Raw genomic sequence first — 23,369 nt, 5'->3', positions numbered from 1 at the left:
TTGTTATAAAAAGAGTAATCAAGTAGTTCCCATACAGATTCAAACAAAGAACATAGCCAGAAACCCAGAAATCCCCCATGGGCTCCTTTCTGTTATTGACTTTCTTACTTTTCTTTTCAGTGTTACTCTGCAGTGTGGATCTTCAGATAATAGAGTTTCCTTTTACCTTTCTGAAGGAATCGTGCAGTCTATATGTATTTTTGGTTTGACTTTGCTGTTTTTGCTCAGATTTACCTCATGTTTTTTTTTTTTTAATATTATTTATTTATTTATTTGACAGAGATAGAGACAGCCAGCGAGAGAGGGAGCACAAGCAGGGGGAGTGGGAGAGGAAGAAGCAGGCTCATAGCGGAGGAGCCTGATGTGGGGCTCGATCCCATAACACCGGGATCACGCCCTGAGCCGAAGGCAGACGCTTAATCGCTGTGCCACCCAGGCGCCCCTACCTCATGTTTGTTAAGATTCATCTATGTTTTGGTACAATCTGATCATTACTTGTTTTCTCTGTTTTATAGTATTCCATATGATTATAGCACAATTGATTTTTCCTCTTTACTGTTGATGGACATTTGGGTTATTCTCATTTGGCAATTTTACAAAAACTGGCCATGAACCTTTTTTCTGCACATATCTTCATTGCTTGCCATATCTCTGAGGTTCCATCTATTCGAATTGTCATTTTTCTTGAAGACCATATTTAAGAATTTCTTAGTGGATCAAAAGGTGGCATATGCTGTTAGACTTGGTTTCTTTGAAAACGTTTTTATTTCATTTTTTTCTGGAGGTAGAGCTCTGTCAGTAATTTTCTTTTACACTTAATTATTTTTTTCCTTTTTGTCCTCCCCCCCCCCTTTTGTGTGTTACATAGTTAGCTGTCATTTTTTTTTTCACTTTATTTGTTTATTTAAGTCATCTCTACACCACATGTGGTGCTTGAACTCATGACCCAGAGATCAAGAGTTGCATGCTCTTCCGACTGAGCCAGCCAGGTGCTCCTATCATTTTTTTAATGACAAAATTACTTTTTATTTTGCCTTCCTTTAAGATTTTCAAACTTTCTTTAGGTTGCAGCCATTTATCTATGGTATTGTAAACATGTATTTTATTGGGATTGTCTTGCTTTGGCTTTATTGGGCTTGTTAAATTTGTGGATTGAGAGGTTTCCTAAGTTTTGAAAACTATCCACTTAATTATTAACTCTGCCTCCTTTTCTCTCTCTTTTTCTGGCACTCCAATTAAATGTATATTAGACCTTCTTGCTGTTTCTTGTGTTTCTTTATTTTTTTTAAAGATTTTATTTTAAGTAATCTCTCCCAGTGTGGGCTTGAACCCACAACTCTGAGATCAAGAGTCACGGGCTCCACTGACTAAGCCAGCCAGGAGTTCCTGTTTCTTGTGTTTCTCACTGTATTTTGTACGTTTCCTAATTTTGTGTCTTCGTGTTTTGTTATGGATAATTTTGATGACCTATCTTGAAATTCATGAATTCTGCCTTCAGCTCTATCTAACCTGCTGTTAAAGCCATTCCTTCAGCATTTACCTTGTTATTGTCTTTCCAGTTCTATTATTTTAATTGAGTTTTTTTCATGTATATAATGCCTCTAGGTTCTTGTTGACATTTGTAAGGTCAGCCTTTGTCTCCATGAACATTGTAAACATAGATTCACAATCTACCTCTGCTAACTCCGCATCTAAATTCCCTTGAGTGCTATTCCTATTGATTCTTGCATCTATGGTTCCTAGCTCTCATATTGTCTAGAGAGACACCTTATGATTTTTGATGGTTTACTGAATATTTTGTTTGAGAAGTTACTTTTAGGAATAATTTTAAAACATAGAGTGGAGTTACCTTCCTTGAGAGAGGATTTTATTTTCATTCTGGCCATGTGGGACAATTAGCAGTCTAGGATGAAGGCTTGACGTTTTTTCTGGATCTCCAGAGAATACCCTGCACACCATTTCAGGGTGGAGACCTTTGAATCCTGAACAAGAGAAAGGATTGCTTTATGGCCCTTAGTGACCCTGAGCACCTTTGAATTCTGTTTCCTGAAGTACTTGGAGTGTCTGTTGGTGAGACGGGATGGTGATACAACAGGTCCCCACATGTGGTGGCCACAGTCTCTGTTCCCTTACTTCTCACCCTTCTGGCTCCTGCTTTAGCTCTTCTCCCTCAGGCTAAAAATGTCCCTGGGGTAGAGACATTTCTGGCTGACCTTTTGAAGCTCCATTCCTCTCCTTGGACCTCTCAGTAGTTTATTCCTGTCTTGGGCAGGTCTGTGATGCTTTTCATTAGATGCAATTTTTTTGTTGTTGTTCTGTTTCAAAATTATTCTGTTTTCTACAGCAGGAGCATTTCCAATTTATCTAGTCCTTTATTACTAGAACTGATATATACTAGGCTTTACTTTTAATTTTTTTAGTTTTTAAAAGATGTTGTTTATTTATTTTTTAGAGAGAGAGATAGAGGGTGTGTGAGTGGGGGGAGGAGCAGAGGCAGAGGGACAAGCAGACTCTGTGCTGAGTGAGCTCCATGTGGGGCTCGAACCCATGACCCTGAGATTGTGACCTGAGCCAAAAAACCAAGAGTCGGATGCTTAACCGGCTGACCCATCCAGGTGCCCCCAGGCTTTAACTTTTTAATAATCAGCTGCTATTCAGTGCTGCCCAGCAGGGATAAGCATTTGTTAGTTTATTCATTCTTTCATTCAACCTGCAGATATGTGCAGCCTCCTGTGTGTTAGATGACTAAGACATGATCCCTGCCCTAAGTGAACTCAAAGCTAGTAAGGGAAACAGATTTCAAGCAAATAATTAAAATATGATATGCAATGTATGTCATAGAGTTATGTAATGGAGTAAAAAGCAGGGGTTTAGGGAGTGCAGATCAGTTAAGAGTAGAACCCTGATGAAAAGGCTGGTCTAGAAAAGCTAGTTGCAGCAAAGCTGACTTAAAATAATAGTTATTCATATTCTCTTTCCATTTGTATTTATTTATTTTTGTTTTTTAAAGGTTTTATTTATTCATTTGAGAGAGTGAGAGAGAGAGTGAGACAGAGTACAAGTGGGGGGATGAGCAGAGGGAGAGGGAGAAGCAGACTCCTCACTGAGCAGGGAGCCAGATGTGGGGCTCGATCCTGGGACTCTGGGGTCATGATCTAAGCTGAAGGCAGCTGCTTAACTGACTGATCCATCCAGGCTCCCCTCTTTCCATTTTTAAAGAAATATATGATGATGATAGCACAGTCAAGTGTAACGGGGAACATAAAAACTGCTTGTAACTCACTAGCCAAAGTAAAATCATTTAAAATTTTTTGAGAGATGAATATTACGTATTACTATATCTATGCTGATATAGATTAATCTGTTTTGCTTCTATAACCAGCATCTTCCTTTCTTTGTCTATTCTTATCCCTTTCTTTGATATAAGAAACAGAGACAGTTAAGCTTATAGAGTCTTAAGAATACTTATTTCTTTAATGATGGTTACCATCATCACAGAAGCTGAAAATTCAGCATCTTAAGTCCAGCTCAGAAGTGTGCATCGATGAAGTTCTATATATGTTTTAAGTAGATTCTCTTCCATTGCCGAATATACACTATCTCTTCCCCTTATCCCATCCAGACACCTCTTATAATCAAAACTGCTTACGTTATCAGTGACTTTGTTGGAAAGACAGGGAAGCCAAACTTGCGGGTGTTACCATCTTCTTCTTCTGGGTGATATTGGTATTTGCAAATCTCATTCAGCTATCTATTCTTTTCCACTCATTGACAACTTTTCATGACACACCATGGCTATTCATCGACAGAAAAAGGTTTTCAAATGAAACCAGACTTTCATAACAGCAAGTTATCCCACTGGAAACACCAGACGAGACCCAATGTGGCACAAAGACTACATATCAACTAGGGGAAATGGGAAATTGTCTCAGGTGAAAACAAAGTCTTTAAAACATAAGGAATTGCAGAATTCTATCAGTTCATAAACTGGAGGAGACAAGGTAGGAAATGTTAATTAAGGGTCTGAAAGATAGGATGAGACAAAGATCTAACTTGATTCCATTTTTGGAGGAAGCCAACGGCTGTTGGTTGTTTGCCAAATCCGCATTGGCAAACTGTATAATAGTTGGCAAGTTATATAATAATATAATAATTATAGCTTCAAAATATGTTTCATCTAGTGGAGCAGGTCTTCACCCACTCTCTGACAAAACGACCTGTTCTTGTCTGTTTATTCTTCCAAGTGAACTTTGGAAACATTTTTCGTTATTATAAAATCCTTGCCCTGGGATTTTATTAGGATTATATTAAACCTATGGATTCATCTGAGATTTAACATCTTTGCAAAATGTTAGCCTTTCCACCTAGGAATGTGCTATGTCTCTCCATTTATTCAGATTTCTTTTATTTCACACAAAGATTCTTTTTTGAATTTTTATTATGGGAAATTTCAAACATATACATGAACGCCTATGTACTGATCTCATGACTTCAATGAGCACTTCACGGCTGACCTAGTTACATACCCACCTCTTCCTACTCTTTCCTGTCTGATTGGGAAAACAACAACAACGACACAGATTTTATATCACAGAATTTTGATGTTTTTTTCGTAGAGGACTCAAAAATGCTTTACTATTAAGGTTATTTATAAATTTTTATATTGTTATTATCACAGATAGAATCTTTTAAAAAAATCTTCTAACTGCAACTTTTGCTATAAAGGAAAACTTTAAAGTATTTATATATAACTACTTCACCAGATTTCTAATTATTCTGAGAGATTTAAAGTTATTCTCTTATATTTTCTAAATATAGAATTAGATCAGTATACAACTGTAATTTTATTTTCTTTCTGATATGTAAGCTTCGTATCAGTTATTGGCAATTATAATGTGCTGATAGAATTTCCAAAAATATATTCAGTAAAAACAGTAAAAAGAAGGTGTTTTTGTCTTCTTTGTGATTTTATTAAAGGCACCTTAAGATATACATTCTTTATAAATCCTCTTGAGAAATAATCTAGAAATGAGTATTAAATTTTACCCTATTCTTTTTTATTATCTAATAAGGCAGTTGTATCATTTTAGTCCTTGAACAAAGTTAACTGTGCTGTGATAGATTTTCTGCGTTACTGACTACCTCATTTTATTGCAGTAATTTAATGTATGATGGATTTGCGTATTTCGATTTTTGCTTCTGTCTACATATGATTGATCTACTGTGTGTATGTGTGTGGGGGTGATCTTGGTTGGATTGTATTTTTGAGTGCATTTTCAACTGTCTTCATTTTAGGATAATTGCAATGACACAGAGATCATCAGTTTTTAGGAATCTTCAGAAAAGCCAATCATAAAAATGCTCAGAAATTTTGAGGGAGATAATTCTTTGATCTAGTGTTTATTTTTCCCATTTTTGTTGAAGTATTAAGAATTTCCCACTCTACTGATCAATTTCAAGAACTGACACTTTCTTAAATATTTAATACATTTTACTGAGATTTTCAAATGTTAGCAGAATATATACTACCCCTCTATCATTTTCATTTAATTTTTGCTTTATATTCTTGCCTAAAATCTTAATTTTTAAAATATTTTTTCCTGATCTAGTTTATCTTTTCTCCATAAGGAATGACTAATTACGTCTATTTTTCAATTCACATATATATTAAGTTTAATTATTTTTCATTTTCTCCTGCTTCTTCACATTTTTGTTCCGTAGGAATGTTATTTTATGTTTGAGGGCCATTTTGGTTTGGTTTTTTTAAGTTTTGTTTTGGAGTGTTCTCATTTAAATTATTTTCCAATTAATCCGTAATAACAGTGCTGATTTCCTCTTCTAGTCAAGAATGATTTATAAAAGAGATTTTAATCTCCTGAATGCTTCAGATATGTTATGAAATGCTGATGTGTTTTATTGTAGTCAGATAATGATCAAAATTAAAGGAGAGATCAAGAGTGACAAATTTTTACCTTTTCAACTCAAAAGTTGCTCTTGAAAGGACGTCTTATCATCCAGAATCCATTTTTAGTTTGTATTTTCTTTCCCAAATAGATAAACAGTCCTAAGCATTTGGGGTGGGGAGAAAAGTGTTTGAAGAGGAACCAAGTATCAAATGTGAGTGTGCAAGCCCAAAAGAACCAAGGAAGGATAGAATTTCCCTGTAAATACAGGATATATAAGTTCTTTCCTCTCTTGGCTCAAGTTCTAGGTGACGCTCAGAGAGTTGGGAAGCCTCTTCTCTCCCCTATTCCTCATGTCAGTTTGGAAAGTAGAAATTAAATAGATATGGTGGGGGGTGTATTAAAGTATGAAGTGCCTGAGATAGCCCCCAATAAGTTTCCGAGGGGCTGGCAGGGAGCTAGTTCATCCAAAAGTGATTCAAAATGAACAAGAAGACACAAAGGGAGTCTGGAAATAAGGGCAAGAAGCAAGGAGCGTGGCTGTGATCTGACAGCCTGGAGGCTGTGCCAGGTCTTTAGATATAAGCAGGAAGATGGAAAGATTAGCTGGGGTTGAGCTAGGGATAGGGCAGGTGGTCAGCACAAAGACAGCAGTGACCACACTGACGAAAGAGATGTTCACTCCCCAACTTCAGGATAGGGTTGCCAGATTAAGCAAAGGAAAATACAGGATGCTCAGTCAAGTTTGAATATCAGATAAACAGCAGATAATATTTTAGGATAAGTATATCCCAAATTTGGCATGGGATATGCTTTTACTAAAAATTTTGGTTGTTATGACTTTATGTGAAATTTTTACATAATTCAAATTTAGTAGGAAGTTTTCTATCTTATCTGGCAGCCCTCCTCAGTGGCATTTGTAAATATCCCAACAGCGTTACACAAAGAGCAAGAAGAAGAAAACTCTTGGAGGGAAAATCTTGATTGTCCATGTTTTATGGCTGAATGGTCTGAGATACCACTCGGAGTTTTGAGGTTTTCTGGAAAGGACCGGATTAAATATTTTGCATTAGAAATAAATGTAGTTCCAAATCAGAAACATTTTCAGTTAAAGAAAAATAAATTGTCATTTCGTACCTCCAAAGTGATCCAATTGTTATGCATTGAAATTCATAACAATGTTATTTGTTTTTAAGTTCATGTGACAGGTAAAATATGGTATGTCACAGTATGATGTTTATATCTCTGTCCGAAAGACCAGCACGAGCTAAATTAAGATCTCTCAGTGTTATTCCACATTCCTAGTCTCCTCCATCTCTGGTCCAATCAGCTAGGACTAGGGTGGGAGTCGTGTCATGTGCTCTATGGGTAAGAAGAGAGGTAAGGGGTCATGATGGACCAGGCAAAGAGTCTGAATTGTGTGTACTATAAATGTCTTCCATCTCTTGCTGTGACAACTTACTAATGGATTCTTGAGCTTTAAACTTGGTCCAGAAACTGAAAAGAAACGAGGAAGATGGATTGTTATCTTTCCCATTTCTGGCTCCGGACCAGTTGTCAGAAAAAAGTTCATGGCTTCTTTTTTATAAGGCTACTCTCTTCCCAGTACATTTCATTATGCGCTTGTCATGGAGTAGCACATGTCACTATTATATGTCCTCTGGATCTTATCTTGACATACTATTTCTCTGTTTTATTACCAGTTTTAGACAGAACCATAGTGTGGATTAAACCCTCGACATCCAGTTACAGAAATACCGATGCATTCATTTAGAGTGCTGTCAGAATCTCTGTGCCCTTTCAGTACCCAACTTGCAAGAGATGTGGTGAAATGCAATGAAATACGTAGCTTTTTCCAGAGCTAGTGAGAACCGGGAATTTATATATAACAAGGAAAAGATTGTTTTCTGCCTGTGAGGTAGTCACGGCAAGCATTAGAAGGTTAGTCTCTCTAAGAGGTTTTATTTCCCAATTATGAAAGTTATAGGGCCCCCTTCATTGAAGGGGTTCAGTTGAAATCCAAGAGGAAAATCTCCAGGGGAGTGGAGTTCTTTATCTGTTTCCTTCATTTCACAAGATTGTGACTGGGGAAATGACTCACTCGTGATTGGTGGTGAGGTTAATTTCATGGAGCCGTGAGTCTTACATGCACTCTAGAGCCTGATATTGGTTTTACAGTTCAACAATGAATTCATGTGAACCCATAGGGTTGAGCTTTCCCTATGTGGGCTTCCCCCCTCCCCAATGCCTCTGGTGCTTCAGGCATTCTTCAGAAAGCTCACGCCTCTTTTGCAAGGCGTTTATCATAATTGTCTAGAATCAAAAATGACATTCGTCAGTGCCAGGCTAGATGAGCTCATAGGGAAGACATATTGTCTCTCGTTGTCATTGTGCCAATTTTACGGATTTTGAGAAGCAGGAGAGAAGGAACATAGCCGTGGTTCATTTTCGGTCATTGTGGATGTAGGGCACAGTCCCTGCCGGCCAACAGTGTCTTTCTAGAGGGTACACCGAGCGCTGTGAGGTTGGAGGGCTGTGACAGCATATGGGGCAGGGGCAGGGGTGAAGCCTTCACCCCGTGATGCTCTATAGCACCGTTATTCCCTGAACAGTCGGAAATGGAGAATTTGTGGTCTGGGGTAGAGCCAGGCAATGTGCAGGCAGTGACGTGGGCCAGGTGTCTGGCCCTGGGGAGGGACGTGCTGAGAGAGGGAGCTAGGGAACAATCTCAGGTTTGGAGGGCTTTGGACATCATGTTAAGAACACATTCATTTTTCTGGCAGGCAAGTGGTTCTCTCTGTGTGGGAAGCAGACACTTCTGTGCCACCCTGAGTCCTGTTTCTTCTCTCACAGTGTCCTGCCCGAGCATTGACTTTCCCAGGGAGGTTCTGGCTTTCCTGGCTACTTCACAGGTCTCTTCTCTATCCAAGCACTTGTGCAGCACGTATTGCAAAGTCCTCTGTGATCTAACGAACCGTTAGCCTGTCGCCCATACCTAACGAGAGGCTCCTTAACTGTTCTCATGCCCAATACAGTCTTGGGTGAGTGTGATGGACCGATAGATGAGGGGACCAACTTACTAACCCACTTCATCCCCATATCAATCCAATGAGGTAGGGACTATCATTCTGACCATTGGTCAGAGGAGGAAACAGTACAGAAAGCATAAATAACATGCCCAAGGCTCCCAGGCTGGTAAGGGATGGCCCTGGGATTCACGACCAGTGAGGTTTCCATGACTTTAATTACACAGCTTCTATGTCCCTAAATCGAAATGACAGGTAATGGATCAACCTCATATCCTACCTGAAACTAAATTCTAAAGCCACAATGAGGTACAGAAATAGAAAATATTGATTTGGGAGGATAAGATTTGAGTGTTTAATCCTCTTAGAATGAATACAAAGTGAAATACTATTGCTAATGATTTTGCTTATTCTAACACTTTTCGCATACCCAGCCAGGCTGGTTAGATTGACCTGCAAATCTCTTCCTACCTCTATTTGGTGCCCAGACCTGGCGTGTAGGTTTTTCTCATTTTTTTTTCACCCTATAATTCTGTAGATAGAGACCCCTTCCCCAGGATTTGCAGTCAGGGCTGTTCTAAATACCCTGGTCCAATAGTTCCCTTCAAGACACTTGCAGTTCAGCAAACAAGGGTTTGGTTTAGAAAATACAGTTCTCATTACTAGAGACCAGTTGAGCCAGAGAATCCTAGAAGTTGTCTCATCTCCCTGCTTCTGACCCACTGGAGAGTCCTTCTCTCTGTCTTCCATCCCTCCCTCCTTCCTTGCTTTTTGATCGATGGTAGCTTCTCCTTGCTGTTTGCATATGAGCTTCCACTTTGATATTCATAGCTCTTCCTGCAGCATTATTTCAGCAAAGACCTATCATAAATGTCAAAATACAATCTTTTTCTTTAATAATAATTTTTTATTATATTATGTTAGTCACCATACAGTACATCATTAGTTTTTGATATAATGTTCCATGATTCATTATTTGCATATAACACCCAGTGCACCATGCAATGTGTGCCCTCCTTAATACCCATCACTGGCCTATCCCAATCCCCCACCCCCCTCCCCTCTGAAGCCCTCAGTCTGTTTCCCAGAGTCCATTGTCTCTCGTGGTTCATTCCCCCTTCTGTTTACCCCCCCTTCCTTCTTCCCTTCCTTCTCCTACCGATCTTCCAGCTATTTCTTATGTTCCATAAATGAGTGAAACCATATGATAATTGTCTTTCTCTGCTTGACTTACTTCACTTAGCATAATCTCCTCCAGTCCCGTCCATGTTGCTGCAAATGTTGGGTAATTGTTCTTTCTGATGGCTGAGTAATATTCCATTGTATATGTGAACCACATCTTAATCCATTCATCTGTTGAAGGGCATCTCGGCTCTTTACACAATTTAGCTATTGTAGACAATGCTGCTATGAACATTGGGGTGCGTATGGCCCTTCTCTTCACTACGTCTGTATCTCTGGGGTAAATACCCAGTAGTGCAATTGCTGGATCATAGGGTAGCTCCATTTTTAACTTTTTAAGGGACCTCCCACTGTTTTCAAAATACAATCTTAAAAGAAAACAGGAAACAAATCCAGACTCAACCAATTTTATCACAGAATACTTCTCTTTTCTTCTTGGGGTGTTGTTAGGGAAACAAAGGAAATTAGAAATTATAAGCTGGTATGCGTCTGTAGAGTCAAATGCCATTCCCTATGGAAACTGCATAAAATATTTCTCCAAACCAAAAAGAAAAATAAACTGTGATAATTGTATTCTAATTTATTTTAAATTAAATATTCTTTTTTTTTTGGAGCAACATATTTACTGATTGTTGTAAAAGGGATTAAAAACTTGCCTCAATGAAAATGAAAGACAATGGGTCGGAGTCTTCATAAAAATGTTTAACTTTTCTTACCTCTACGGATTTGGAAATGATTGTCTTATTTAGTATGTGTCCTCATTGGGTATGTCTTAAAACAAGGGTCTGAAAATTATGGCACCTAGACTAAATCCAGCTTGACACTTGTTTTTATAAATAAAGTTTTATTGGACCACCATACCCATTCATTCCGCATCTTATATGGCTGCCTCCGTGCAACAACCACAGAGCTAAGCAGGTGTGGACAGAGACCGTATGACTAAGGAAGCTGAGAATACTTACTCTGTGGTCCTTTACAGAAATTGTTTGTCCGTGTCTATTTCAGAACACCCACAGGAGAGGGCTTTGCCTTCCTCAGTGTCAGAGACCACAGTTGGAACTAGGAAATTCTAGGATTAAATATGATTGGTCAGTGGGAAAATCCACTCATGGACCTTGAAGCCCAATAAGACCTATGTTCAAATTCTGCCTTTGTTTGGGAATACCCTGCATGCCATTGACAAATTGCTTAACTTTTCCGAAACTTAACTGTAAAATGAAGACACTTTTTATTGTGAAGAACTACTATGCCTGTAAATGGGACAATGTTCCGAAGTGTGCAGTGTGTTGCCAGCCGTATAGTGGACACTTAGCGAACGCAATTTTTTCCCTTGTTATGTCCAAATTGAGGAGTGAGCTACAGGTGAATGCATGGATTCTTCCATCTGGACAAACGTCTATTTGTTTAGTGGAAAAATTCTTTGTCATTTTAGCACACTTCCGTATTTTATCACGAGTCTTTGGGGAAAAAAAATGCTTTTGTCCACTACACCTCAGGTCCTATTCGAGGGTTTTACCAAATATTTCCTGATTCATTTGAAACTATTATTTAAGGCCAGTTTTAAGTAGGATTGCCATGGTCATGGTAATTATCGATGATTTCCATCAACTCTTTAATGGGATTTATGCAATGAAGAGCAGGGAACTTGCGTTTCAGAAATTGCCATGCTGCACAGCATTTTTCCCTGTATAAAATCAATCTCTTACCTGTACTCCAGGCCTCGGAGGCCAGGCCTCTAGAGGATGTTCCAACTCCAAGAAATGTAAGCCGGCGGCCTTGCTGCTGAACGCGTAAAATTCCATTTGAGAAGGAACCAGGTCCTCGTTCACGGCATCACAATCAGCAGGAGACCTTGGTTGATTTTGTTAAATATCGTGCTCCTGGTGTGGAATCACTTTTCTAGCCTCAGTCCAGGGAAACACTCTTGCTTTGTGTCCATTTTGTCCAAGATAAAGGACACCATTTCTATACGTACCTGTCCACCTATTTTGGAGAGATGCAAGTAAGCCATCTAGACTGAAGCAGTAAGTCTTGTGTTAATACATGTCTTTTTCCAGACGTGTCGCTTAAACGTTACGGCACAAATACTTACCCCCAGGAGGTGGGCTGCCTTGCAGTGTCATTATCCTCAATTTACAGATGAATGAAAATGTGATATGATGGAGCAAAGTGAGGTACTTGACAGTCATAGTAAATACTCAGAGCGCAGAAGCAGCGAATGACTACTGGATGCTTTTGCTGTGCGCACATTCCCAGGTGTGCCAAGAAACTGGCAAATAGCCTATGCCCTTCACCCTCCTTCCAGCCCGACTTCTGTGAACAAATATCACTCCAGTTGCACTGTGTTTCCCCATGGCCTTTCCCTGGCCTTGATCTCATCCCTCCTCCTCCTTTCCCTAGCCCACCTCCCTCAGCTCACTTTTCTCACCTTCTTCCTTTTTTCTCCTTATCCTACCCTATTGTGCCAAATCTCTTTGGCAACAAAGCAAGGCATAAGTAAATATATAGCAGAGAGAATCACAGAAACTCATAGTTGGAAGTAATGGAAGAAGAGCAAGGATCACAGGTCTTCCTACCAGAGCTGAGTGAGCAAAATTTCCATACAGCCATGTTGATATGATTAAGCAAAATTTCCATACAGCCATGTTGATATGATTAAGCAAAATTTCCATACAGCCATGTTGATATGATTAAGCAAAATTTCCATACAGCCATGTTGATATGATTAACCACCTCCAATAGTTCTCTGCTCCATATCACAAAAGCAGAGCAAATCAAAAAGTTGAATAGATTAAGGTTGTGGGGGTATGGTTTTGCACATCCCATTCAAGCTACAATCTGTGGACATATGTTTCGTATCTTGGAATACGTACCTCCCCCTCCTTGATTAAGAGTCCAGCATTATTCACATCAACCCATATTTTCTTTATTTAAGTGCCTAGAATAAAGTTACTCTTCACTTGTATTCACACAGAAATAAAACTTTGATAATGGGCACAAATGGCTCACAAAGTAATCAGATAATCACCTGGATTTCTATGCCCTTGTAAAAACACTTTGGGGTTCTCTGAACTCATTATAAGTGTACTGTTGACTGAAACTTCCAGATCAAGAATTTTCAACATAAGCTCAAGACCCATCAGAACAATGGTTTTCAATCCTGGCTGCATATTAGGATCATCTGAGAAGCTGAAAAAAATATGTCATTGCCCTTACCCACACCAAAGATTCTGATTTTTGGTCTGGAGTCAAGACACTTTAAATTGATAATTAAAAACAAAACAACAAACAACAACAACAACAACAACAAACCCAAAAAACCTCTTCACATAATCCTAAGATTAGCTAGGCTTGAGAACCGCCATACTAATTGGTTTTGAGTTATATAGTTGATTGTAAGTCACCTCGGTTTATTTTCCTTTTTAAAATATAGTCAGAATAGAATAGCAAATATCAGTGTGCTGTTCATGTGGTAATGATGGGTACGAGTCCATGAAATTCCTGCTTCGTTTCATGTATATTAGGGTGGATACCGTCACTATTTAAAACGAATTTCTTACTGTGGGCTGTATTCAAAGTTTGAAAAACACTGCTTTAGATTATCTTTAACAGAGAAAGTATGTTGATAGCTGCCCAGGGAAAATCAGGAAATCTTCATCTGGCCTAAGAGAGAAGCCCAATTGCACTATTTTTAAATGCTTGTAGGGCATGCCGAGGTGTTGCCAAGTGATCTCTGCACTATCAAATGTTTCTTACCTATTTATAGAAGCACTTACACATTCTCGAAGACACTGAGCCCGTTTTCTGCTCTCCCGTAGTCACCCTCGCTGCTTAAAATTATGAAGTTGTATTTCTTAAAAAAAAACTTTTAGCTCAGTCTCCTCGTTTTTAAATCGGCTCATTCTGACCCTTAGGTAGGGATATTTATGGGAGAGTTACACTTCGTTAGCAAATACAGGATCTCCAGGCTGGCACTAAAGTACTCTATCAGTTCTCTGAAAATTCCCGTCAGACCTGTAGGCCTAGCCCTTTAACAAAACTTTCTGGAATCTTCTAGGAGGCTTTCTGGAAGAAGTGGAGTTTTGGTATTAACACTAAGTGCCCAGATATTCCAGGATAATGAGTGGTTTTCTCAGATGTTGTCTAAGTGATTAGGCCCTGCCGATCTTTTAATGGTTCACAGGATGGAAATGTAGAAACACTATCAAGAAAACTGGGGAGTTTCTGGCCTCACTGGCCCCACCCCTGGGACTGGGGACCACTCCTCCCTCTTTGTGGTCAGCGGGACAACAGGCTCAAATGTTTCACCACATGGCAGAAGAGAGGAGGTTGTTCACCAATTCTTCTAGAATTCAAGTACAAGCATCTTATTTTTTTTAAAAAAATTTAAAGATTTTATTTATTTATTTGACGGAGAAAGAGACAGCCAGCGAAAGAGGGAACACAGACAGGGGGAGTGGGAGAGGAAGAGGCAGGCTCCCAGCAGAGGAGCCTGATGTGGGGCTCGATCCCAGGACTCCAGGATCACGCCCTGAGCCGAAGGCAGACGCTTAACGACTGAGCCACCCAGGTGCCCCCACAAGCATCTTAAATGTGAGCAAACTTCCATACCTAACATCTTCTAGAAAATATATTTGACAGAGGGGAGTGAGAATTGGAGAATTCACTGAAGACCTAGGCAAGGGTTGATGTAGGGGCGATACTAATGTCTGGAAAATGCTTCAATGAGCTAAGAAGGAGGGCTGAATCAATTGATCAAAAAATGTGTCAGAGTTGCTAACAGAAGCCTCTAAGTTTGGATGTGAACCTTCTGTAGATACTGAGGTGGCCAGTGAAGCACAACGTGTCTGAAACTCGCCTTCAGATGGCAAAGGAAAAGGCAAATAACTCTGATCTGGTGGGGAGTTTGGAAAAAAAACAAAACTGTGGCCGTTCATTAAAAATAATAAGCTTTCTCTCAAGCGGGATGTAACACCAGATGATTTTTGACAATTTTCTGCTCTGACAGCCAGTGAAAAAGCTTCATGCAACAGAAAGGAAAATGAATTAAATAAATCAGTCCAAAAGAGAGGGACCATGAGAAAAGTGAAAGATGTCTACCCAAAGACTCTGCAAACGAAGCGGTACTGCTTTGGATTATAGATAAACGTGACTGGTGTGACATGCGGAAATAGTGTGTGCAGAAGCCCAGGAAGTTGAGGCCTCGCTGATTAAAGTTCAAGGCCAAGTCCCTACAATGAGCGGATCTTACAGCAGAGTTGAGTGTATGAAACCCATACTCCACCGTCAGTCAGAAACTGCACGAGACTAGGGGAATCAGGTGGAAGGTACCCAGAGGGACAGAGTCAGGGCTCCGGTGAAGGCCAATGCCAAGATTTTCCTGTTGCAGGTGATCTCGATGAGATCTCATTCCTCCCATAAGGATTTGCAAAACGTTCTATACCTTCGAAAGTCAGAAAGGGAACATATGTGGGACTGAAGAAAAAACAAAGAAAGTCAGAAGTCGTGGATAGACATTGCCTTGAAAGAAGTGAAGAGGAAGGGTTATCTTCTCCCTTTCCTACTTTGTAGATCAAGAGCTATTTAGACAAAAATGTCAAAAATTCCTGAAGGCGGTGCGCTAGGGCAAGACCTCAGTGCTTTGGAGGAGAAACTGAATGGTCTGGGTTCCACAGGTTTCACACACACCGATATAAACAGATAACTGGGGCTGACCTGTACTTTAAGGCTTGAAACAGTATCCGTATGTTATTCTTTTCCCCTTCCTTCCTTTTCCCCGACCCCAACCCTTTAGATCCACAGCATCAAGGAAAGCCATCAAGTGTGAGAGCTTAGGCAAGGTCAGGCGTACCTCCCTTTGGAGGACTGGAGCATTCTTCCTATTACTCTAAGATATCTTGTGATAGCCTTAACATCATCTGTTAACTTGGTCTGCTCTAGCTACTGGCAGACACATACCATTAAAAAGGGGAGGTGCGTGAAAGGTAGAATGTGCTCATTTCATAAACAGCGAGGATGTCTTGAGCTCGCATGCTGTTCTTCGGCTTGCTTGGGGGAGAGAAGTAAATCAAAGGAAGAATGGGTGGTGACAGCCGGGAGGATTGGGGGCGTGGGGATATGTAGGAGGAAGGGAGTGATGAGCGGGATTTTGGCCAAAGAGTGAGAGGTGTTCCCGGGTGACGTTATTTCATTAGATTTTCACAGTGTTCCTGTAAGATGGGCAGAACAAGAACTACCTCCATGACGTTGATAAGAAAAATGAAGCCCGAGATGTTAAGTGACTTGCTTTGAGCTCTGACACCAGGGGACTGAATCAAAAGTGGACACCACATCTGCTGATTCTCACTTTATACTGCCGGATCAATAATGAAGTTTAAGTTGAAGTATCTTACGAGCCTGTGAAAATTCTCTGATCAGTCATTCTTACTGTGGCGCTTAAGACTGTGATGACCTGCCCACTCTACCTTCCCAGTCTTCCTAGCTCTGCCCTTGCCCGTTAATGAGCTCCAGGCATACTGAATTCATTCCATCTTCTCTGCTCCCCAGCTGCTCCCCATCTTTCTGCTCTCTCTGACATATTTCTTCTCCCAAAGAGCCCTACCTAATGTCTCCAAGTCAGTGAAAGTTGACCCTTCTTTGTGCTCCGTAGACTTCGTTCTTATCCCTCGTCTAGCACCGTTCTGTAACTGCCTGGTTTTCTATCCTTATATCCGTCTTAAACTTCTTAGGGATAGTGATTTTCTTACTTAGCATTACATGCCAGTGCCAAGCAGAGCTTTTGGCATATACTAAGCCTCTCAAGTGTTAATTCAATCAATCAATAAAGCCAAGATCAGAAGGTATGATCGTTTTTTTAAAATTGACTTTTACATTTTAGATTACAAAGCCTTTCTGCTGTTGATAGCCTAAATTTAGTTTTGTGCATTCAGTCAACAAATGTTAGCCAAGATACTTAGTACCTTGATGGGGTTGTATGCCCAGGCTTCTCATAGTGCTTGTTATATAATAGGTCCTCGGTACATAATTTAGTAATGAATTACTTAGTACAAAGATGATTAGTACACCAATTTCCTAAGACGTTTAGACAATGTCTTGCATGTAAATAATGATGATATGAGACAGACTATGGAAAGAGCCATATGGGAAGAATTTGGGGTAGCTTTCTTTTGCTAAGCTGAAAAACATGATTGCAAGGAGTGATGACTTAGAGGAGGCCCATGTAGTCAGTGACTCCTGGGAAAGAGACAGCAGAATTTGATCTAGCCTGTGTAAATGAAAACAAACAAACAAACAAACAAAAACCACCACCAACAAAACCCCCGAAACCTTGACTCATCATGACAAGAAAAATATGTAACCTACTGGCTCATTATGTATTTGCAATGTTGCCCCTAAATCTCACCAAAATCACAAGTATTTAGAAAAATATCAAAATGCTTTATAGACAAGATGCCACCACTGGTAGGACAGAAGTCATGTTTATGGGAACAGACTAAGGGTCTGCAACAGGACTGGAGTTGTTTTGATCTCCAGTTCCCTGTGTTCTTGATGGGCCATCTTCCATTTCACCCGGCTCTCCGAGGACTCTTAATGAGCGGGTCTGGAGCACTCTCAGCCACGTGTACTTAAGCGTGCGTAGCCACGTGTATTTAAGCATGTGTTGTAGAAAGACTAAAGTGTCATGATACAGAGTTCAGACCCTTCATCTCAGCAGCCTTGGTTTGAAACCCAGCCCCACCACCTAGTAGTTACACGATCTTGGGTAATTAACTGAATCTCGCCATATTGGAGTTTTGTCACATGTACGATGGCCTTGACAAAAATAACAGAACGTACCTCATTGGGCTGTTCTGAGATTTAAATGAGTTTACGCATATCCAGTGCCTGGCACACAGTAAGAACTTCATTAATGCTCACTCTGGTCATTACTATTACGTACTAGGTTAGGCGCTGTGAACACAACAGTGAGAAGGAAAGTTGTGGTTTCTGTACTCATGCAGTGTGGTTGCCATTTGCTTGTTTCTCTTGACCATGTAATTCGTTCTCCAACCTTCCTCTGCTTGGCTCTGAAAGGGGCCCAACTCCCGCAAACCATATTTCCTAGGCTCCCTTGCCAGTTGGCTCTGTGTTAAGTTCGGGCAACAGGACGTTCAGACAAGAGATTGAGATTGGGAGTCCAAGAGGCCCTGTCTGCTTCAGAGACGTCACCAGCAGAGGCTCCATTCCCCTTTCTCTCCAAACAGGCTGCCCTGGGGGCTCCCAGGTCCCACTGGAAAGCCCCAGTTCCCAGGCTTCTGACCAGCTTTCTGCTTGGGGTGGAGGCCAATACGAAAGGGAACAAGAGGAAAAAGACAGAGTCCAGATTTGATCCTGGGTCCACCTGTGCCTGAAGATGATCTATGACTGGAGTTGTAACTCTATGAGCCTATAAAAAATTCCCCTTTTTGCTTAAGCTACTTTGATTGCTTTTCTTTCACTTGCCACTGTGTGAGCACTGGTATGATATCTACTAATTCCTGAGAACCATTTGAGATGATATCACAATATAAAGCAATTGGTATTCTCATTGCATCCATGTCTCTGGAAATCCTATAACCAGTATTTATTGTCCCGCTAGCATTAAGATTATAAAGATGGAGCAAGATAAACAGGGTTCTTCTCTCTGATGGTACAATAATGACGAATTGTTTTCAAAAACATTAACTTTTACTCTACTTATTCCAAAATGTTCTTTTCCCTGGAGATCTGAACATCTTCTCTCAGTAGAAGCGTATCTTAAAACTAAAGACAGCTCATCCATTTTAATACAAGGGTATAAACTCAAATGCAAAGCAGGAACTTGGTGACGAAAGTTTTCATTTATTTTCGATAAAGTAAATCCCAAGCCTCTGGTTGTTCTTTATGAAACCTTCCCAAGGCAGGAGGATTTTTCAGTGTAGTGAAATTAATGGTGTCATGACTGCAGGACAATCACTCATTCCGCTCTATGCTTTTTTGGCTCTTCTCTTCTCCATTTGCCTATGATGATGCAATTTGTCTGCTGATAATGGATGGGCTTCCTCTCCCTTTCAATCACTAGCGTGAGGCACTGAAACTTGCCCAAGACATGTCCAAAGTTCATCTGCTTCGGGAATTTTTTTTTTTTTTGAGTCTTTCATGGTTGATAAAAGTAAATTTATAGTCATGATGCAAGTACAAGAGTGTGTGCGTGCGTGCTTTGTCCTTAAAATGTATGCAGTGGCCTTTAATGTTGTAATATATGGCCAGGCTGCAGTTGCTATGGAAACAATAACCAAATTGTCTGACCTTTGAGGGTAGGGAGATGCAGTGGTGGCAGCTGTGATCAGAGCTGAGGATTGCTGCTAGGATGAAAGTAAAGATTAAAGAGTAAGGGGCTCTTTATACCTTAATGCTCAGATCGGAGCAATCTATTCTTCCCCTGTGTCTACTACCAACGATATCCGTCGGAGTGAGACTGAAGGCCTACTAGTATTCTTTTAGTTATTATTATTTTTTAAAGATTTTATTTATTTATTTGACAGAGATAGAGACAGCCAGCGAGAGAGGGAACACAAGCGGGGGGAGTGGGAGAGGAAGAAGCAGGCTCGTAGCGGAAGAGCCTAATGTGGGGCTCGATCCCACAATGCTGGGATCACGCCCTGAGCCGAAGGCAGATGCTTAACCGCTGTGCCACCCAGGCGCCCCTTAGTTGTTATTTTTATACTACTTATTTTGGAGCCTGGATGAGTGGTGTTTTGGAGTTCTTGATTGTAGATGGTCTGTAATCTTTTACACAGCATACAAACATGCTCTCTGGTAATGGCACATGGTATATCCAGATTAGTGTCCACACAAGACAATGTTACTATTAAGACAGCCAATGCGTGCGTTCGTTTGGAATGTACCAAGTTGATTAGTCAAATGAATACCTTCTCTGTGCTGAAGAGATCGCTCTCTAGGTCCTCTGTGACCACTGGGGAGCTTCTCTGTGGCTTCCTGTACCAGCACTGAACCGTTCGTATTAAGATTTAGAAGATGGGCCAAATGAGAAGTTCATATATCTGTGTTTCTTCTGTTCCTACTACGTGTCAGGGAATGTGAGGGAAGTGTGGAATATGGGACATGGCATCATCACCCTAATTGCTTAGGGAGGGTCCTCTGTGCCCAGCACAGTGTTAAGCTCTATGGATCCGGACATGAATAGGAAATGATTCCTGCCCTCAGGAACTTGCTCGGCCACACAAAGAGAGAATCTATGAGGACTGCATATTGAATAGGGGCAGCACAGGAACGAAGCCAGCAAACGCAGCCAAATATGAAAGGAAGAAGTGAGTCCGATGGGATGGGCAGGAAAGAAGCTGAAGGGAAAGCATAGCTTGAGATGGGAAATCTGGCATTCTGTAGATACCAGAAGACTCTGAAGGCAACAGGGTTTAAACTCTAAAAATTTGAGGTCAAGGTGAAGAATCTAGAATGGTAATAAATAGGGTAAATTGTTACCCAGTGCTTAGAGAGAAGTAACCAGTCAGTAAATGCGAATTGAATTTGGGTGCCAATAAAACCCATGCCAAACCAACCCAAAAAACCCTTTGGAATTGCAGCTGATGTTTGTGGAGGTCATAACTTGCTGGTTCTCGCTGAGCTCTTCCACGGCTCTGCCTTCAGTGTTTTTATCCCTGGGTTATTATCACTTCTGGCCTTGTCAATATGAATAGGACTTAAAAAGGAGCAGCTATAAATGCCGAGTTTTTTGCCTATGAAATTATACAAAGTATGTACAATATGTTAGGTATTTTTTTTCCCAATAGGGAGCCTTGAGAGAGTTAGAGACAGGTTGTTTTTCATCTTGAGAAATTGACCCACCTTGATATTGTGCAGGTGATGACATGGTCACCTCCAAGCTTCCAAATACTCATCGGTGAGATTGTGAAGACGTGCTTGGCACTCTCAACTCGGAGGGCTGTGTTGTTGTTGTTGGTTTTTTTTTTCCCAAACAAAATAGGTAACCTGTGTCTCAAAATTAATACACACGTATTGCGTCCCATGCAGGGCAGTCAGAGTGAGAGGAGGTGCTTTGGCACAAGGCAGTAGAACGTCCTACAGGTTTTGTTTGTGAGTGTGTGTTTTTGAAATCAAGTGTATTCTAAAAATGGAGAGTCTTACAGCCTTTCTTTCTTTTTCTTTCTTTCTTTCTCTCTCTCTTTCTTTCTTTCTTTCTTTCTTTCTTTCTTTCTTTCTTTCTTTCTTTCTTTCTTTCTTTCTTTCTTTCTTTCTTTCTTTCTTTCCAAAAGGACCTTCTTAAGAAATGCTACTCTGCCAAGGCATCTTACCTCTTCCAGCAGGATAAATTCTATGATGTCAGCTACGACACAGGAGACAAGTCCATCCAATGCAGCAGGAGACCGGATGCATTCAAGTTCTGGATGACTTGGAAGGCCCTGGGCACATTAGGCCTTGAAGAAAGAGTTAATCGTGCACTCGCTTTATCTAGGTACTTACCTGTATGTGTATGTGTGTATGTGTGTGTGTGTGTGTGTGTGTACGTCTGTAACAGAAAGACTTGATGAAAATAACATTTGCAAAGTCTGTATGTATTCTTTCTTTTATGCATTTCTCCTTTCATCGAATGACCATTTTCTCGGTACCTACTATGTGTTAGGAATTATGAGGATCCAGCAGTCCTACGCCTGCCATCTGGGATCCCAGACCAGTAAGAGATACATTTAGGGGACAAAGCTGATAAAATACAAGTGAACCTACTTTTGGGGAAGGGTGGGTACCTGGTGCTCCATGAGCACTCAGGGGGTTTCCCTAGTGTTCTTGAGGGGCATTCGCAGAAGCCCTGGAGGAAGTGACATTCAGCTAAGACCCAGGGAAAAAACGGGAGAAGAATGGTGCAGGCAGAGGGAGCACCAAGCCCAAATCATGGTGACTTTAAAGACCTGAAAAGCAGGTCTGTGCCAATGTGGGGCTGGAACGAAGACACGGAGGTAAAGGTCACGTGGATGTGCTATGGTTACTTGTCTCATTGTAACATCAGAGACAAGCTTTTGAAGCCGCTTTTCAAGACATTAGAAAAGCCCTTAAGAAGATACAGGTGGTAGACACTTGCCAACCAAACCAGACTCTTCTGCTAAGCGTGGATCAGCGAGTGCCCATGAGCAGGTCACAGCCAGATTTAATTTTAAATGTGATTTGTTGAGCCTGAAGCATAGGCTTAATCTTCTCAGTGTTAAAAAAAAATTGAAACATTTAAAGATGTAAAATACTTAAAAATAGGGAGATTTGTCAAAAAGTCTGGATTTTTGGCTTCTCTTGAAGGATCAGAATGCTCTCAATCCCCCATGGTGACAAACCACTGAACGTGTTGACGCCTGTCTAGAGAACCACACTCCCCATACTTCCTCCTGTTTTTCCCAGACAACCTGGACTCTACCATTTATAAGCTAGGGGACTGGGGCAAGTTTCTGAACCTCCCTGTACCTCACTTTCGTCCCAGTAAAATGGAGATAAAATGGTATGTCGTTCAAATAGCTGTTATGAGGATTAAATGAATTGATATATGTAAGACACTTAGAACAGTGCCTGGCCTGTGCTACATGCTGTATGAGTTTTGGTTATTCCCACCTGCTTGGCCACTATAGGCTTGACCACTATGATCGCTGCTTTGGAGTCTCTCTCCTTTATACTTCCTGTTCACATTTCACTTGCAAAATCCTGAAGTCTCTCCTTAGAGATTTAAGACTGTTTTCTCTTTCCAGACTGGGAGCTGTATGGGTGCTCTGTGCAACACCTGTCTGAAAACTCAGTGTATTAGAACAGCAATTATTTATTCCCAGACATCTACAAGTGGGCTGGAGTGGCTTTATTGCATACTATGGTGGCTGTAGGGGTTGGTGGAGGGTCCCGCATCTACTCCCTGCATGCTTTGCATCTTCCTTGGATTAGCAGGTGAGCCAGAGTGTGTTCTTGTGATGGAGATGCCAGAAGACCAGGAAGGCAAGCCCCATTATGCCAGCCGACTTTGGAGTTCTGATTGTATCATACTTATTGGCATTCCAATGGCCAAAGCAAATCACATGGCCAACCTCAGTGTCAAGAGGCAGGGAATACAATGGGCTTTTTAGCAGGAAGAATGGCAAAGTTACATGGTTTTGACTTTGAAAATCAAACAGCCAGTTTTTTTACCAGCAAAATGGGGTTATTTGGGACTGGCAGTCGAATTGCAATTCGGGACATGCAAACTATGGCAAACCAT

At 40.7% G+C, this 23,369-nt stretch overlaps 1 protein-coding gene across 3 annotated transcripts in view; it reads left to right on the top strand.

Moving 5' to 3' along the window:
• Positions 1-23,369, top strand: part of GADL1 (glutamate decarboxylase like 1) — a 160,175-nt gene that overhangs the window by 67,755 nt on the left and 69,051 nt on the right. For all 3 annotated transcript variants that reach the window (XM_044383332.2, XM_026496854.4, XM_044383334.3), the window contains one exon: positions 21,403-21,602. In XM_044383332.2, coding sequence (XP_044239267.1) covers positions 21,403-21,602 — 200 coding nt within the window. The remainder of the gene's footprint in view (positions 1-21,402; positions 21,603-23,369) is intronic.

Source organism: Ursus arctos, unplaced genomic scaffold, assembly GCF_023065955.2.
Source record: "Ursus arctos isolate Adak ecotype North America unplaced genomic scaffold, UrsArc2.0 scaffold_20, whole genome shotgun sequence".
In the NCBI taxonomy this organism is placed as follows: domain Eukaryota; kingdom Metazoa; phylum Chordata; class Mammalia; order Carnivora; family Ursidae; genus Ursus; species Ursus arctos.
The sequence above is the reverse complement of the archived record's forward strand: the minus strand, read 5'-3'. Positions and strand labels throughout refer to the sequence as shown.